Genomic DNA, 18,354 nt, shown 5'->3' on the forward strand with positions numbered 1-18,354 from the left:
AGAAATTCTATAGAAAATCACAGCAAAGGTTCTATAGAACAAGTTGTTCTCTACAAATTAAATCGAATTCTATAGTTTTCAATATCATTTCTATAGAAAATGTTTAACAAGGAATTTTGAATGTCTCAATGTCAGCTAAATGTGTTGCAGGTGTGGATTCTCAGTCATCCAGGTCATAGGTCAACCATCGACTAAATCTATATAACCACGTGCTGCACATATTTGCTCCTGCTATTCAGCTTTATATCATAAATCATATTGACCCATAAACTGTTTTTAATTGAGTGATATTGAAAAAGAAATGCAGGGTGTATTTTAGAAACCCCTTTTTAAAAAAAAAAAAAAAAAAAGAAAAAGAAACGGCGGCTGCAAAAGCTGCGTGGTCAACTTGAACGTCACCCGCGAGGGAAAGCTCCACCTTCGGGCTGCCCCGGAGGCGGCGTGCCCGCTGGAGGCGCTCACAGGACGGCGTGATCCCGGAGCGAGCGCGTGCTCAGCCGTCGTCCTCCTTCCGCCTTCGCTCCACACGACGTGTTTTTAATCCTTTTTCCTATTCTGTTCCGACTATAATATGTTAAAAATATGTTTGTGCTGTTGTTCGAAGGACTTTTTTGTTTGTTTTTCCGCACCCGGTGTGAGACTTGAGTGAGAGCCGGAGAGGAGGACAGATGGAGCGGGCGGACGGGATGGCCAGCAGCGGCGGCGGCGGCGCCGACTCGCTCCGGGCGTCCGCCTTCATCCCGGTGTGCACCGCCGCCTGCCTCCTGGTGGGCTCCACCTCGCTCTTCTTCGTCTTCACGTGAGTCATTCCAATTGTTTTATCAATTTGGGGGGGGGGGGGGGGTGCTTGATAAATTCACTTTTTGTGCATTTTAACATAATTTCTAGGCGGGGAGGAAAGCACACCACTGTTTGGGACACCAAAACATCAAATCTAATTAAAGTTATTTATGAGAGGAATGGATATGATTTCTCATATATGATGTACGTTATTTCTGGGGTTTAATCATTTTTCTACAGCAGCACCTCTATATGCATATTAATATAGGCTTTTGCATTTTTTTTTTTGTTTTCGTGAGTATTTCATACCAAAAAAAGTCTCAAATTTAGCTGTTTTGCTTTGGGGTTGGGGGTCAATTTTTTAAACCAGGTTCCGTTTATGTAAAAAAAAAAAAATTCTGCATCATATTTTGTTTCTGGCGCGTTGGCCTCACAGTTCTGAGTTCCCGGGTTCAATCCCGCCCGCCCCCCCCCTTCCTGTGTGGAGTTTGCGTGTTCTCCCTGTGCCCGCGTGGGTTTTCTCCGGGTGGGCTCTCCGGTTTCCTCCCACATCCCCAAAAATATGAAAAACAACATTAATCGGACAATCTAAATTGCCCGTAGGTGTGATTGTGAGTGCGGGTGTTTGTCTCCACGTGGCCTGCGATTGGCTGGCGACCAGTTCAGGGTGTTACCCCGCCTCCTGCCCGCTGAAAGCTGGGATAGGCTCCAGCACTGCCTGTGACCTTTGTGAGGATAAGCGGTGAAGAAAATGGATGGATGTAACGAATTGCGCTGGGATCCATGCATCCTTTCGTTTTGCCATCGAGTTCCACTTTTTGTGAGCATATGCTGCCCGTGTGCCGTCACACTGACCCGCTTGGCTTGTCACTGGGCCACCCCCGAGGACTCGCCGCTATGTAGCACACTTTTGCTGATATGAGGCCTTCCCGTCCCCCCCCCTTTTTTTTTTTTAATGCACATTTAAATATGAAAAGAAAATATGCACTTTTGAACTGTGGCGATTTGCATAAAGGTTGTAATCATTCCTCGGGGCCACGTTTTGGCCTATTTGTGGCGGGAGGTTGCAAAGAGTCCGCTTGAGGTGTGTGGGAACCGCTTGGCGGGCTAGGCATGTGGTACGTCGGCCTTCAAATATAATATCATAAAATATAATGATAGTATTATGCAAGTACCGTAATTTCCGGCATTACAAGCCCCAACTTTTTTCACACGCTTTCAACGCTGCGGTTTATGCGCTGATGCGGCTAAATTGTGCGTTTATTCTAATGGCCGCAAGGGGGCACTCGAGCGGAAAAGGTAAGAGTGAGACCGGTGGAATATATGTGCCGAGGAAGTGACTTTTACACAGGCCCTGTTAGCGCTGTGCTAGCTGGTTGCTGCTGTGTTACTAGCGTGTCGAAGTGTTATTTACCGGTAAGTTTTATTTTAACCGGCCCTGTTAGTGTTAGCGCTAGTGCGGCGCTAGCGTTAGTGCTCACTTTAGCAAGGCACTAGTGTTAGGACTAGCGTTCTGTGTACCGTCTTTCTTTGTAAATATCTCGTGTTTCAATGTAGGTTTCGATTTGGGCGTTCGGGGCTTTTACACAGCTGCGGCATATGTATGTACCAAATGGTATTTCCTTTACAAATGTACTCGGTGAGGCTTATAATCAGGTGCGCTCCATAGGCCAGGAATTACGGTAATTGATCACTTTTTTACAGCTATACAAAAGTGTAACATTTTGACATCCTCAACATTTCTCTCCTTGCATCATTTATTCACTTTCCAAACTACAGCTCTGACTTTATTCTCGTAATATTGAGAAAATATACTATTTGTTTCTCGGATATACGACTTTAGTATTACGACTTTAATCTATAAGAAAATGAAGCTATTCCCTGACACAACACAACTTTATTCTCAAAGGTACTACGCATAACTATGATCTCAAAAATGGATTTTTAGACTTTCTAACGGCTGCAAGCGGGCACTTGAGCAGAAAAGGTAAGAATAAGACCGGTGGAATATATGCGACGAGGAAGTGACTTTTACCGGCCCTGTTAGCCCTAGCATTAGCGCTGTGCTAGCCTTTTGCTGTTGTGTTACTGGCTTGTCTCAGTGATATTCACCGGTAAGTTTTATTTTAACCGGCCCTGTTAGTGTTAGCGCTAGCGCGGCCCTAGCATTAGTGCTAATTTTAGCGCGGCGCTAGCGTTAGCACTAGCGTTCTGTGTACCCTCTTTCTTTGTAAATATCTCGTGTTTCAATGCGGGTTTTGAAGTGGGCGCTCGCGGCTTTTACACGGCTGCGGCGTATGTATGTACCAAATGGTATTTCCTTTACAAATGTGAGGTGAGGCTTGTAACCGGGTGCGCTCTCTAGGCCGGGAATTACGGTATTTCAAAATATATGTTCAGTTTGTTTATTGTTCGACGAGCAGGATTAACAGTACGTATTTAATGATGAGTAAAGTTGTTGTGTGGTGTGCGACGCACTTCTGGTGTGCGGCGCTCAAATCGTCACCTTGCAACTCTCGTTAAAAGTGCGACGTGCAGTCGATCCTCTTCGGCGCAATGTCGCACCGACCCACCGTTTTGCGTTGGGATGTCGTCCTGCGGTCCAGTCATTCGCGGAGCTGGCTTTCCTGACCCTGACCTCCCCTCCCCCCACCCAGCCGCCCCCTCCAGTGGCATAAACCCCATGTAAGATCCATTTCAATTCCTTCTTGCTACACTTGTCTTTAAACCCGGAGATTAACCGTTATCGGCTGACTGAATGAATTCTGCCACCTCACCAGCTTGAGTCCGTATCATGACTTTTGACCTGCCCCACTTTCTGTTACATACATCTACACTATGCATATCCAGTGACTTTTTTTTTGTATCGGAATGTGACAGCAGGTTTTGAATGCAGGATTAGGATCTGGTCAATGCCGTTTGATCCCCCCCACCCGCCAACAACCCCTCCCCCATCTGGGGAAACTGAATCTGGAGTCTTTGACTCTGGCATGGGTGCAGATGCAGATATAATTGCTTGTCGAATTTTGTCAAATCCGAACATACTCACGGTCTCAAATCCTGCCACCGACCTTGACCCCATGTGTTCCTATCTATGTAGTAGTAAGTAGATAGATGTGTTTGCGTGAAATAAAGCAGCCTCGTAGGCCGAACTGTTGGCGCTCTTGATTTTTCTTTGGGATCTTCCTGCTTTTGTCCCGCAGACAAGGAATTTGTTTTTAATGACACGCCCCTCCTTGCCCAAAATAAAGAGGAAATGGGAAAGATCGTTTCCAAGCTTCCTGCCCTAGTTTAGTCACATAGTCGAGCAGATGTGGGGGAAAAAATGTCCAAGGCAAGTACAGTACGGCGTGTCGATTTCTCGACAATCATAAATGTTATAACCGTTCAATATTCATGATCGCAAATGCTAACGCGAGTCATCAATGCGCAGTCACGCAATCGGCTCAATCAACACGGATGAGGTTTTCTATTCTCGGGTGTTGGTCCTCGTCGTTTTCCCCGAGCAGCTCCGGGAAGGAAAAATCCTTCCTGACCCTCTACGCGCACCGCAGGATAATCGCTCTGGATCATCTTTTGGGGACATCCGACTGTCGGGCTTTTTGCTGGCTTGGATCGGAACGGGGGTGCCTACGGCCCAGTCGGGTCTTCGGTGAACCTCACTTGCGTGTTTTTGGAATGCGGGCGGAAGGGCGGGTCTTGGTATCAGGAGACCGACCTTAAACGTGTATTCGTTGTGCTGCCGATTTCAGATTTGAGAGTTTTGAAGTCCACATGGCTCCAAATACAAAACTGCGCGTGTACACGTGTGCGTCGCCCACCACGGCGGTGATGTCATCAACGCAAGAGCGCCACTACTTGAGCAACTTGCCGCTCGGCTGACTGTCTGCTGCGCCACTGACCCACTGTGGGGATGAGATGAGGGCGGCGTGAGCAGCTTACGCCGCGTGCGTGCGGGCGGGTGGGCAGGCGAGGAAGGGGGGTCGGTCTTGCGCTGATTTAGCACAGCTCTGGCGGCCGGGCTCTTTTCATTAGGTGGGGCTTGTCTCGTTGGCGTAATGAAGTGTCCCTCGCCCGCGGTCCAGATGGTCTCCGGGCGGGCCCGGCGGCGTCCGTCCGTCCGGCCTCGTTGTAATCGGGTCCTCAAGAAATCAGACGTGATGATTTTGTCACGCGCTCGTGACATGATCCAATTAGGTGACGGCCCAGCGCAAGATGCAATACAAATCATTTGATGCGAAGGGCTCAGGCCCCTTTTCTGCTCTCGAGTGCTGGATATACTCCGTCTGGTATCGTTTTCTATCTATCTATCTTGCTAGCTATCTATATCGCTCTCTATCTATATCGCTCTCTATCTATCTATCGCTCTATCTATCTTGCTAGCTATATATATCTCTATCTATCGCTCTATCTATCTATCTATCGCTCTCTCTATATATCGCTCTCTATCTATCATCCCTCCTTCCCTCCCTCCCTCTCCCTCTCTCTATCTATGTTAGAGGTGCAACAATTAATCGATTAACAACTCATCGATCATGGCGTTAATCGGCAACTATTTTGATCCTCAGTGCATCGTTTGCTGCCACCGTCGAATGCGAAATGGTCCAAATCCCCCAACTTCAACCTCTCACCAGTATACAACACTATGTGGTGTAAATTAGTAATAATTGTTTGTTCTTCAATTGTAGATAAATAATTATTCGTAATTATTTGTACATTTCCTCATATTTGATCCTTTCCGATGATGTGACGTTGACTGATTTGAGTAGATTCTGTAAATGAGCAATTTTGAGCGCCTTGCGCAGTCCGCATTGTACGGCAGGTCTGAGGATTCGCTGCGTGTATTTCACAATGGACCGGCAGAAAGGGCCTGTAATCCAGAGTTGATAATCCGGCGCGGGGGGTGGGGTCTGGGATTAGTGGGTTTGCATCTGGCATGGCATCAGCAACGGGGACCCCTCCCCCTCCGCTACCGCCCCCACCCACCCACCCACCCGCGACTCCCTTCGTCGCCCCGCTACCCGCCGCAGCGCCCTTGCTCCCTTTTTTGACTGAGGGCGCGTTAACTCGCTTCACAATACGTTTTATTACCGTGCCGGTGGTTGCTAATATTTTGGACTTCGTTTATCGCAATCAAGCACTAAGAACACTCCCGGAGGTCCTTCAGTACTCCCGACGCGTAACACGATTACTCGGATCGGCCGTCTAATCTCACGCGGCGGTGACATCATCAAAGCAACCGCGGCAACACCGGACCTCGTCTCCGCCCGTTTGCAATTTTTAGTCTACGTCGCCGATTTATAACGCCCTCCCGTTTCATGGCAAAAAGCACCGCGATAAGCAATTAGCGTATAATCAACAGATTCATCTCCAGCGGAAAATAATTGTGTCGCCGCGGCCCCGGAGGGGACCCCCCCACCACCGGTCCCTCGGTAATCCCCCTGATGTGGAAGCAGTGATGAACATGCTCTAATACTTGCTTATCTTTCGCTGTAAACAATTACTTTTTGGGATCCGGCACGGCTGCCGTGGGAATAAACGGGATGAGGATTACGGCCCGAAAGTCTTTGTTGTGGACCTGATTTGTGTTAACCTCAACCTGAGGCGAGGACGGATACTCGCGAGGGACACTTTTGTCGGCGCACTGTGCAGGGGAAGGATTATTACTAGGGCCTGATGGTGTGCTGGATGCAGTTAAAAAAATTAAACGCACGCAAATGTTCACCAATTTTTGCAAATGTCTTTATTGTGGTGAAAATGTTTGATTTAATATGTTTAATGGAGTGCGTGTCTTGAAAAATTTGGGAAAAGTTTGCACGTGTAATGTTTCTCCTTGGTGTGCCGAATGCAGGAAAAAAAAAACATTTGTACATGCATGTGTAACGTTGTGGAAATGTTTAGACGGTGACGTGGTTTAAAAAAATGTTGCAAATCTGCCCGTCCAAATTTTCACCACCCCGTGCCGGATGTGGATCAAACACTTTGTTTTTCTTTTTTTGTGTGTGATGACTGAATCATCTTTTGGGGTCCTCGACATGCTCCAAAACTCACAAATATTTGTAAGCATGCATATCCTAGTGAAAATATTGTGTTTAATGGGGTTCATGTCTGGGGGATGCAAGTCTAAAATTTCACCATTGTGTGCTGTATGCAGCTAACACTTTGTCACCTCTTGTGACCCCCAAAATAAACAAATTTAAAAAAATCACCATTATGTGCTGTATCCCGCTAAAACTCTTTATCACCTCTTGTGACCAAAAAAAATTAAACAAAAAAATTCACCATTGTGTGCTGCATACAGCTAAAACTCTTTGTTTGTCACCTGTTGTGACAATTTTTTTTAATTTCACCATTGTGTGCTGTATGAGGCTAAAACTCTTTGTTTGTCACCTCTTGTGACCCCCCCCCAAAAAAAAAAAAAAATCGTAATTGTGTGCTTTATGCAGTTAAAACTCTTTGATGTTTGTCACCTCTTGTGACCCAAAAAAAATTGAACAAAAACCTTTCGGGGGCTCAATATGCCCAAAATCTTTTTTTCTAAGTGAGTGTATTCTCTTAAATTTGTTGTACTAGCCCCGTTCACAGGAAAAACAATTTTTGAGATGAAAAACAAATTTATTGCGGGTCTCAACCAAAAACAAAACCAAAACAATGACAAAGTGGGGTGAAAAAAAAAAAAAAAAAGACCAAATTTCATTTATCATGTGCTGGATTCAGCGGCCCAAAAAATGATCCATTTTGCCAGATGAAAATGAAATTGGGTGTGCAACAGGATATAGCAAAAACTGTCAAGGACCCCCAAGCTCGACATTTAACAGGTTGTCGGCCATTTTGCTTCGAAGCTGCCATTTTTTAACTCGTCCGATTTTCGTCAGGTGCCCGTGGGTGGCGTCGACCATCTGCCCCGCCGTGCCGCCGTGCTGCGCCGTCCTTTTCCTTTTCGTGCTGGCCAACTTCACCATGGCGACGTTCACGGACGCCGGCGTTCTCCCGACGGGTGAGCCGACCGATCGGCGTGAAACCACCCCGGGCCGTTTGAACCCCAGCCCGCCGTCTTTCCCGCCCGCAGCCGACGACGACGAGGACAAGGACGACGAGTTCCGGGCGCCGCTTTACAAGAACGTGGACGTGAGAGGCGTCCAGGTGCGGATGAAGTGGTGCGCCTCCTGCCACTTCTACAGGCCGCCGCGGTGCTCGCACTGCAGCGTGTGCGATCGCTGCGTGGAGGTTGGTCAAGGGATTATTCACGTAGCGTTTGGCTCACAGTTCTGAGGTCCCGGGTTCGATCCTGGCTCTCCCTGTGTGGAGTTTGCATGTTCTCCCCGTGCCTGCGTGGGTTTTCTCCGGGTGGGAACTCCGGTTTCCTCCCACATCCCAAAAATATGCAACATTAATTGGACACTCTAAAATTGCCCCGAGGTGTGATTGTGAGTGCGGCTGTTTGTCTCAATGTGCCCTGCGATTGGCTGGCGACTAGTTCAGGGTGTATCCCGCCTCCTGCCCGTTTACAGCTGGGATAGGCTCCAGCACTCCCCGTGACCCTCGTGAGGACAACTGGTGAAAAAAATAGATGGCTGGAAAAATTGCCCATCGGTGTGATTGTCAGTGTGGCTGTTTGTCTCAAAGTGCCCTGCAATTGTCTGGCGACCAGTTCAGGGTGTTACCTTGCCTCCTACCCGTTGACAGCTGGGATAGGCTCCAGGACTCTCTGCGACCCTCGTGAGGATAAGCGGTGAAGAAAATGGATGGATGGATAAATTGCCCCTCGGTGTGATTGTGAGTGCGACTGTTTGTCTCAATGTGCCCTGCAATTGGCTGGCGACCAGTTCAGGGTGTTACCCTGCCTCCTACCTGTTGACAGCTGGGATAGGCTCCAGCACTCCCTCCGACCCTCGTGAGGATAAGTAGTGAAGAAAATGGATGGATGGATGGATAAACTGCCCCTTGGTGTGATTGTGAGTACGACTGTTGTCTGTCTCAAAGTGCCCTGTGATTAGCTGGAAACCAGTTCAGGGTGAACCCCTCCTCCTGCCTGTTGACAGCTGGGAGAGGCTCCAGCACTCCCCGCGACCCTCGTGAGGGTAAGCGGTGAAGAAAATGGATGGATGGAAAAATTGCCCATAGGTGTGATTTCTGAGTGCGGGTGTTTGTCTCGATGTGCCCTGCGATTGGGTGGCGACCAGTTCAGGGCGTAGCCTGCCTCCTGCCCATTGACAGCTGGGATAGGCTCCAGCACTCCCAGCGGCCCTTGTGAGGATAGCGGCTAAGAAAATGGACGGATGGTTTTCTGACAGGATCATGACGATCCTCAAAAATTATCCATCGTCCCCTCCGCCACAAAATCTTTTTGTGTTTGTTTTGACCTTCAAATTCATCCTGCGGGACGGATCGTGCCACTTAGTGGCCCATGCGCCGTATGTTTGACACCCCATCTCGTATCTTTATCAAATCGTATTGCATCGCATCCTAGTGTATGTATTTTACATTTTCTCATATTTATCAAATTGCATCCTCAAATATCATATCAGTTATCGCATTCTATTGGTGTTTGTTTCCAGGTTCTGTCAGTCAATTTCATTGTCATGACAATGGGTTGATGTGATGAATTTTTATTTTTATTTTTTTTCCTGTAAAATAGCCGTGTATTGAGAAAAGGAAGCACGCCGCTGATGGAATGTTCATGAAAAATAAAAATAAAAAAGAGCAAAAAAATGTGAGGCAGGCACAGTACGCTTGTATGGGGGGAGGGGGGTGGGGATACATAAAAAAAATTCCCAAAAATGATTTTTGTGGCGAACGACAGGCAGAGCGTGATAGGAGAGATGTCATTAATCAGGTTAATCCTTTGCTCTCGTTCTTTGGAGCCTCGCGCTGGAATTTCAATTTCTCAGAGAGTTGGGATGGTCGTACTGTATTATTAAATGTATTAAAAAATGTAAAAAAAAAAAAAAAAAAACAGCTTTTCAAATTCCGTGAAGCAAATTTAGTAAAATATCAAAGGAGGCATGCAAGAAATAAAAAAAAATCGGTTCAAAATTGGTTTATAATACCTTGTCAAAATATGCAAAGGATGAAGAATTCCTGCCACTTTTCACACTCTGGTTAAAATTTTGAAATTATGAACTTCATTCAGTCATCTTCGGTTCCACTAAGAACTTCATTTCCTTGGAAAATTATGACTTCAATGGTGTCCAAAAATAATTGTGTGAAATGAAGACATTTTCCCCTGGGAAAATTCATTGAAATTATTTTTAATTTCAGCATGGTGGATCAGCTGGTCGAGCGTTGGCCTCACAGTTCTGAGGTCCCGGGGGTTCGAGCCCGGCCTCGCCAGCGTGGAGTTTGCGTGTTCTCCCCGTGTCTGCGTGGGTTTTCTCCGGGTGGGCACTTTGGTTTCCTCCCACTCCCCAAAAACATGCGACATTAATTGGACACTCGAAATTGCCCCAAGGTGTGATTTTTGTGAGTCCGCCTGTTTGTCTCGATGTGCCCTGCGATTGGCTGGCGATCAGTTCAGGGCGTACCCCGTCTCCTGCCCGTTGACAGCTGGGATAGGCTCCGGCACTCCCGGGGGGGACCCTCGTGAGGATAAGCGGCAAAGAAAATGGATGGATTATTAATTTTGGACATTTCTTCCTTGTTAAATTTTGACCTTAATTTTGGAAATTACAACTGTAATCTCATGAAACTGCAACATTTTTTCCACTTGCAAATAAATACTTAAATCACTCAATTATGAAAATTTTTAACGTTACGTATCCAAAATTCAAATTCATTACTACTTCACTCTTGTAACCTTACGACTACTTTCCCAGATAAAATCATGATTTTTAAGAAGGTTTTTTTTTCTTGATCATTTCACCATGTAGTGTAAGGATTTTTTATTAATTTTTTGTGTGTATTTTCTATCTTTCTCTTGAAATCACAACTTCCCGGGTCACGCCCCTTTTGCTTTGTGACGTCACAACTTCCGTCACGCAGGATTTTGACCACCACTGCCCGTGGGTGAACAACTGCATCGGGCGGCGCAACTACCGCTACTTCTTCCTCTTCCTGTTGTCCCTGAGCGGTCACATGGTTTGCGTGCTGGGCCTGGGTCTCCTCTTCGTCCTGCACCACTCGGACCAGCTGTGGAGGCTCCACAGCGCCGTCACGTATCCTTGCCGCGGGCGCGCCGACGCCGCGACGACCCAACGCCCGCTTTTCTTTCCTTAACGGGCGTTGGCGACAGTTTGGTCGTGATCGGCATATCGGGCCTGTTTCTCCTTCCGGTTCTGGGCCTGACGGGCTTCCACCTGTTCCTGGTGTCCCGGGGACGCACCACCAACGAGCAAGTCAGTCCACATTGCTAAACGCGCCGCTCGCGGAGTTAGCTAGTTCGCGGGTGCGCTAATGACATTTTTGTCACAATGCAAAGTCCAAACATGCATTTAATCCATCAATATTTCACATAAAATGATAAATAACATGAAATCGTGGCTCAGTATAGCATGAGTCAGGAAAAGTGCTGAGCGCAATCGTGAAACTAAACCTTTATCTAGAGCGGCGTTCCTCTGGGAGATGTCGTTAGCCCACTGCAGTTCTCATTGGCTGTGTTTGATGATCCCGCAGGTCACCGGGAAGTTTCAGGGAGGGGTCAATCCCTACACGCGCGGCTGCTGTAACAATCTGGAGTACCTGGTGTGCAGTCCCTTCTCGCCCAGGTAACCCATCTGTGCCCCCCCCCCCCAAAAAAAAATGGCCACTTTTTTGCCGCTCATAACATATTTGCCATAAAGTTTTGACACGTTTTAAAATGCATGCATTTCAGCTTCATTGAATAAAATGGTGACTTATTTTCTCCTAATTTTACATTTTTTTAACATCATAATGATTCAGCTACACTCTTGTAATACTTGTAACTTTGTTAATGTAAAATATGGATTTTTTTACGCCATAATGTTACTTAAATGATAACTTTTTTCATTATATTATGACTTTGTTTGAATAAATTTTCATTTTCAAAATAATTTAGCAACATAATTCATTTACATTTTCACTTTTAGGGAAAGTGCCCACCCCCCCCCAAAAAAATATTCTGACTTAATTGCTACTATAACATCTCATATTCGGCACAGTACAATTTTGTTGTAAAATAGCGTTCCGCCCTCAAAATGGTGGACCGATGTGCCCCCCCAGGTACTCGGCAAGACCTCGCAAGAAGTCCGTGATCCACATCCGGCCTCCCTTCCTGAGACCGGAGCCCGACAGGCAGCCGTCGGTCAAAGTGAGCGACAACGGCAAACACAGCCGAGCCTCCGCCGGACCGGAACCGCAGAAAAGCCCGCCCCCGTTGCCGCCCAAACCGGACCGGGGGCTGTTGAAGAGTCACCTGGCGGCCATGGAAGGTACAACAAGGCCAGCGAGGTCTTCTGTGATTGGACCTGCTGCCATCTAGTGGTCGAACATTGCTAACGTGACTTCTGTGGCACCGATAGACGACCAAGAACTTATTTGGAGTGAACATTTTTGTCTTTTTTCAAAATTCCTTCACATCTTTAGATATGGGCCACCACGCCAAATGCATCATCCCGGTCTCCATTCCCACGGTTCCGCAGCTGCGACCCGTCCTGGAGGCCATATCCCGAGGATCGTCACCCATTCCTCCGGAGCAGGTGCTTTCCCCGCCTTTCCGTTTTCTATTCTCTTTAGCGTCGCGGGGGTCGGGGGGCTACCCCGGCTGACTTTAGTCTGCACCTTGCGCTGGAGCAGTCCGTGGTGTGCCCCAAAAAGTGAGCTGGGGTAGGGTCCAGCTCTCACGGGAAAACCTCTGTCAAATTTGTTCATGTCATCCTGAATTTGTAGCTACTGAAGACCTGCGAGCCACCGGGGGACAGCAAAAGTCCGGACCTCCGCTTGGAGACCAACGGGAGCCCCTCGAGGGCAGCGTTGCCCCCCTCGCTGTCCCCCTTGCAGGCTGCCACCCTGACGCTCAGCTCGCGTTCCCTCAGCCTCAAACACGGCGGGCGCCACGTGAGCGCCAAGTCGCAGGGCAACCACGGCGGGGGCAGCTCCTACGACACCCTCGTTGCCACCGCCGACCCCCAGTGTCGCCCCCACCGAGGGCCTCCCCCGGTGGGCTACTTCATGAGCCTGGGTCCGGACGCGGGCGCGGCACAGCGCGGCCCTCACGCCTACAGCCCCGTCTTCGTGGGCGTCGCCCGTCATTCCCCTCAGCCCAGAGACCCGTCGCCTTCGCCGCAAGGTCTCCCTTCACGGGACCCCTCGTCGCCGTCCTTCCTCGGGTTCATCCAAAGGGAACCCTTGGCCTCCCTCCAGGACCTCCTGTCCAGGGAGCTCAGCCCGGCCCAAAGCCTCCGAGACGGCCCGCGGGACGCGAGTTTGACTCCTCCCGGCGCGTCGACCCGCTTCGACGGCCTCCCCAAAGCTCTCGCGGCTTCCGTTCACGAGCGGCGCGAGATGGAGGAGACGGAGCGGACGCTGCGCCTCCACGCCCGATCCCAAGCGCTGTACGGCCCGGACGCCTGCGTCTACGACATTCCCTGCCGGCGGAGTCTGCCGCCGGACCCCGGCCGACCGCAGGGGATCCGGGGTCCCACCCCGCCGGCCTACGGCTCCCGGGAGTTTCTGATGAGCACGGGCGTCTTGGGGTACGGCCCCAGGACGTCGCCCCTCTCCAGCTCGTCGCTCGCCCGGGGCCTCAAACCCCGTTCCTCCTCGCCAGGGTACTGCCAATCCGAGAGGCCCCCCGTCCCCCCGTCTACATGCACTCTGCCCCGTTTGCCCTCCTGCTCCACAGCTTCCTCCACCCCCCCTTACGCACTCTACGGGACGACCCAACGCTCCTCACTCAAGGACTCGTGAGTACCTAGTCCCCGCACTCTGCTGTGAAGGACAGCGATGCCTTGACTGGGACCTTTAATTCGCTCTGCGACCGCTTTCGTCACTCAAATCTCTTTGAAAGCAAGTTTACTCATTGAAATGAATGTAAACGCCGATAATCCGTTCTAGCCCCATCAAAAAAACGTTCAAATTTGTTCAACTTTTCCACAATTCTCAGAGAGACGTTGGCACCCCGAGGCTGGCTTTTATCTACTCCTTCTTTTGTACATGTACTACCCTTAAAGGTAAAACTCCAACGCGCAAATACTACTGCACAGTCAAACCAGTTTCTTTACATCAAGGGTGTCAAACCCATTTTTCTCACGGGCCACATTGTAGTTCCGGTTTCCCTCAGAGGGGCGTTATGACTGTGAAACAACACAAATACTTCGTCAATTTATGATCTACTTTTTGGAATCTGAAATCAAGGGTAACGTGTTTTTCCACTAATCATGTTTGGTAACACAAAAAATGCTTGGGGTATCTCAACTTTATCATTTATGATTCGTGACATTTTTAAATATTTCTACACATTTTTACAAGAACAATTGAAATCGACCCTCTAGATTTGACTTCGCGGGCCGCATAAAATCATGCGGCGGGCCCCCGGGCCATGAGTTTGACACCTTTCCTTGACATATTTATGTTTTTATATATTGCTTTAAAGAAAAAACTACATGTAAATACGTGGGGCTGGAATTTGTCATAAGAATTTTAATTCATTTCGGGCCACATAAAATCATGTGGTGGGCCAGATCTGGCCCCCGGGCCTTGAGTTTGACACCTGTGCTTTACATATTCATGTTTTTATACATTGCATTAAAAAAAAATACGTGGGGCTGGAATTTGTCATTAGATTTTTAATTAATTTAAAAACATTTATTTTATAAACAAGTAAATTCATTTCGGCGCTTGGCCACAGAGTAAATTAAAGTCGGACGTTGCGGCATCAAAAAATTCCTTTCGCTATCAATGACTCACTCGAGCAGTTTTTGCGTGTATTTGGGACTACCCCGTGTGTGTGTATTTATGTATTTGAGGAAAGAATATATGATCAAATGTCATTTTGCGTGTAAAAAGGTGATCCTTCACCGAGTGCACCCCGTAAATCTGAATACAGACAGAAACCAATCTTTTTTTTAAATGTGTTTTGATATTGCTTTTTTTTGTCATCGTCTCCCGAGTCATACAATTTGATAGTTGTTTATATGAAAAATAAACATATTTTGTAAGTCTCAAGGTTTTGTTTGGCTAGTGCGATTTAAGTCGGTGGAGTCATGTGGACTTTTCGTTAAGTACGCCCAAAATTGTGCCCTTGTGACGGTACGGTTTAGTTTTTATGAGTTTTAAATTTAAATTTAACAATGGTCACTTATATTTGAGAAGGCAGAATTTATGATTCATCTTAAATGTATATATTTGCAATTAATGATCCCATTGGATCTCAGGTGTACCTAACAATTTTTTTCCCATTGATTTTTGGTCAGGGCAGGTTGGTAAAGCGTTGGCCTCACAGTTCTGAGGACCCGGGTTCGATCCCGGACCCACCATGTGTGGAGTTTTCTCCAGGTGGGCACTCCAGTTTCCTCCCACATCTCGAAAATATGGAAAATTAATTGGACACTCTAAATTGCCCCTAGGTGTGATTGTGAGTGTGAATGTTTGTCTCGATGTGCCGTGCGATTGCCCGGCGACCAGTTCAGGGTGTACCCCACCTCCTCACAGATGACAGCTGGGATAGGCTCCAGCACTCCGGGCGACCCTCGTGAGGATAAGCGGCGAAGAAAATGAATGGATGTAAAGATTTTTGGTCAAAGTGATAAAAACGCAATGGTGATGTTCGTAGTGCAGTTTTACAAGTTTACATTCGGCTCCCTCTAGCGGACATTTGAGGGAACGTCACAAAAACGGATGAAAATCGGGAATTTTGTTATGAGTGCACTGAAGCCTTACAGTAGATCATCATAAATGATATGTAAGTGCACATACTTCCAATTGTAGCCCAATTTTCTCTCCCAAAGTCATTTTAGGCGAACTGAAGACGCCAAATTGTCGGTAAGTCTGAACACAAATTTGGACCGTTTGCCTCGCAACTGATCGGCGACCAATCCCGGCTGTCCCGCTGTGATACGCTCAAACTCACCCCGATGAGGAAAAGCAGGAGAGAAAATGGACGGCTGGATGATTTAGCAACAAATGTAAGCATTTTTTGTTGTTGTTGTTGTTTACAGTCAAAACTTTTTCATCCTCAGTATCGGGCATCATCGTCATCGTTTGACTCCGTTTCCTCTCCCCATCCCTAAACAAACCCCTTTGATTTTTTTTTTTTTTTTTTTTCCTCTTGTGCCCCCCCCCCCCCCGAAAAAAAAGTGCACGGCTGTCTGCCGCTGACCTAGATTTGGCCGCCTGACTGCCTCGCTCAGGGCTCATTGATATGCCTGATTGTCATTTCCTTGCATTCCCCCCCCCCCAACAGACAACGCCGAGCCGCGTCGGAAAACTGCTTCCGACGCTGCGCCGTTGCTCGGATCAAAAGGGGAACTTGCGGCGCAGCCATCCGAGGAGCTGTCACATTTGGTAAATATACCCAAAAATAAGTTTAAAAAAAAAAAACTGAAAAATAATAATACAAGGAGACCTTTTGGTGCATTCAAGGCCAACTGTGACCTTCTAAAGTGTTAATATGCAGCAGTGGCCTCATACGAAATTGCACGCTCGCTGATTGTTGTGTGTTTTGTGTTGTGCTGCGTGCGAGTTGCTTTAATTGGGACACAAAAGTGCGGCGAGTCCACGGGAAAGAAAAGGAGGATGAGAAAGACCCTGCAGAGTCCGGGTGGGCTCTTCGTCGCCATTCAGCCGAGGGGGCCCGGCGGCCTCCTGTGTCGTCGTCGTCGTCGTCGCTCGCTGGCGCCGAGCTCGCGTGCACCTGTCACGCCCTGATAGAAGGATAGAGTGAGAGAGAGAAGGAAGGGAGGGATAGATAGGAAGGGAAGGATAGACAGTGAGAGAGAAGGAGGGATAGAGAGGACGAGAGATGTAAGTAGGGAGGGAGGGATAGATAGAGAGAGAAAGAGAGAGAGAGGAAGGAAGGGAAGGATAGGCAGTGAGAGAGAAGGAGGGATAGATAGAGAAAGGGAGGGATTGATAGAGAGGACGAGAGATGTAAGTAGGGATGGAGGGATAGATGGAGAGAGAGAGAGAGGAAGGAAGGGAAGGATTGGCAGTGACAGAGAAGGAGAGAGATATAGATAGAGAGAGGGCGGGATGGATAGAGAGAGAGAGAGAGACGGATAGATAGAGAGATCGAGAGATATAAGTAGGTAGAGAGGGAGTGTGGGATAGGTAGCGAGAGAGAAAGGGGGATGGATAGCGAGAGAGGGAGGGATCGAGAGAGGTGTAGGTAGGTAGAGAGAGAGATGTAAGTAGGTAGAAAGAGAAAGATAGAGAGAGATGTGTAGGTAGGTAGACAGAGGGGGATTGATAGAGAGAGAGAGAAGGGGAGGGAGATTAGATAGATAGATCATCATAATTAATATTTACAATTCAATTCCTTGTGCCGCTCCTTCTGGTGTGCTTGCTCCATTCGTCTTTTCTTTCTAGAGGATGAAAAATGTATGCCTTGCGAATGTTGCTGTGCCATCTGTCTACATGTGTTGCTCCAGCATTTGTGTTCAAATACCCGTCGCTTCTAAAGCTGTCAACGCTAACCATTAGCACCTGGAGCCCGTTTTGCATCGCCTGTTAGCAGTAAGCTAAACAGACGGTCCTAAAGCAAAGGTAGTGTGTGGTAGTTGTTTTCAAAACAAAATTTGAACTAGTAGCGGCATTAAAAAAATAAAAGTGGCATTAAAAAAAAGTTTAAAACATTTTTTTTGTGGGGGGGGGGGGTTGTTTGACGAGCCGCTGCTTATTGAAGCACGTTCGATTCAATTTAGTCAAACTAAGTTCACAGAGCCCGAATCTCAAGTTCAGTCAAACGTGGCTGGTAATCTTTCAACAACAACAAAATAAAGCTCACAAGTATCAAGCCACAACTGTATTTCCTTGACACCAATTGTTATTTAGACGGGGCTTTGGCGCCATCCTGTGGCACGTTGGGGGTATTTCACAGAGAAAAAAAAAAACTACATGAATTGGTTGTTTTGTTTAGGCCACAGGTGTCAAACTCAAGGCCCGGGGGCCAGATCCGGCCCGCCATGTGGTTTTATGCGGCCCGGAAAGCCAAACCGTGCGTGTCAACTTCCAGGATTTTGGTTCCAATTTCAAATTGCCACGTCACAAATGCCAAATTGGAGATATTGCGATCAATTTTGTGTGTGTGTGTGTTACCAAACACAAACTATCGTCGAAAAAACCAATTTACCTCAATTTCTCATTCCACATCAATTTTGATTTAACGGCCCCCTTCTGAGGGAAACCGCAACTACAACGCGGCCCCACAGCAAAAAAAAAAAAAAACGAGTTCGACACCCCTGGGTTGAGGGCAAAATGTGTTTTATTTTTGTCATTTTTGTCGTTTTTTAACGACACACTTCAAGTTTCTCATCCTCATCCTCGCTGCTTGCAACCAAACTCGAGTGGGCATCTCTTGGGGCGCCAGCTGCATCTGCTTGCCAGTCCTTCGGGGTTATGTGTGTGTGTGGGGGGAGGGGGGGGGCATCTGTGTGGGTGTGCAAATTGCAAGGCATTTTT

General features: G+C 47.7%; 1 protein-coding gene across 2 annotated transcripts; it reads left to right on the forward strand.

Annotated features, from left to right (window-relative positions):
- Positions 1–394: 394 nt before the first annotated feature.
- zdhhc8a (zinc finger DHHC-type palmitoyltransferase 8a) lies at positions 395–14,862 on the forward strand. Of its 2 annotated transcripts, XM_061801007.1 has the most exons (10): positions 395–533; positions 605–799; positions 7,656–7,777; positions 7,850–8,007; positions 10,762–10,934; positions 11,012–11,114; positions 11,392–11,483; positions 11,959–12,167; positions 12,322–12,434; positions 12,625–14,862. In XM_061801007.1, exons 2-10 carry the CDS (start codon positions 669–671, stop codon positions 13,642–13,644), a joined length of 2,121 nt encoding a protein of 706 aa, XP_061656991.1. In that variant the 5' UTR covers positions 395–533; positions 605–668; the 3' UTR covers positions 13,645–14,862. The 2 variants fall into 2 exon arrangements, with proteins under 2 accessions (XP_061656991.1, XP_061656992.1); XM_061801008.1 differs by lacking the exons at positions 395–533; positions 10,762–10,934; positions 11,012–11,114 and having other exon boundaries at positions 667–799.
- Positions 14,863–18,354: the final 3,492 nt, after the last annotated feature.

Source organism: Syngnathoides biaculeatus, chromosome 17 (genome assembly GCF_019802595.1).
Source record: "Syngnathoides biaculeatus isolate LvHL_M chromosome 17, ASM1980259v1, whole genome shotgun sequence".
Lineage (NCBI taxonomy): Eukaryota > Metazoa > Chordata > Actinopteri > Syngnathiformes > Syngnathidae > Syngnathoides > Syngnathoides biaculeatus.

Excerpts from the sequence above, each read along its gene's own strand:
- zdhhc8a (XM_061801007.1), top strand. The coding sequence starts at position 669 with ATGGAGCGGGCGGACGGGATGGCCAGCAGCGGCGGCGGCGGCGCCGAC. Across the intron at positions 8,008-10,761 it reads TGTGCGATCGCTGCGTGGAG|GATTTTGACCACCACTGCCC; the intron begins GTTGGTCAAGGG and ends TCCGTCACGCAG. Across the intron at positions 12,168-12,321 it reads TCACCTGGCGGCCATGGAAG|ATATGGGCCACCACGCCAAA; the intron begins GTACAACAAGGC and ends TCACATCTTTAG.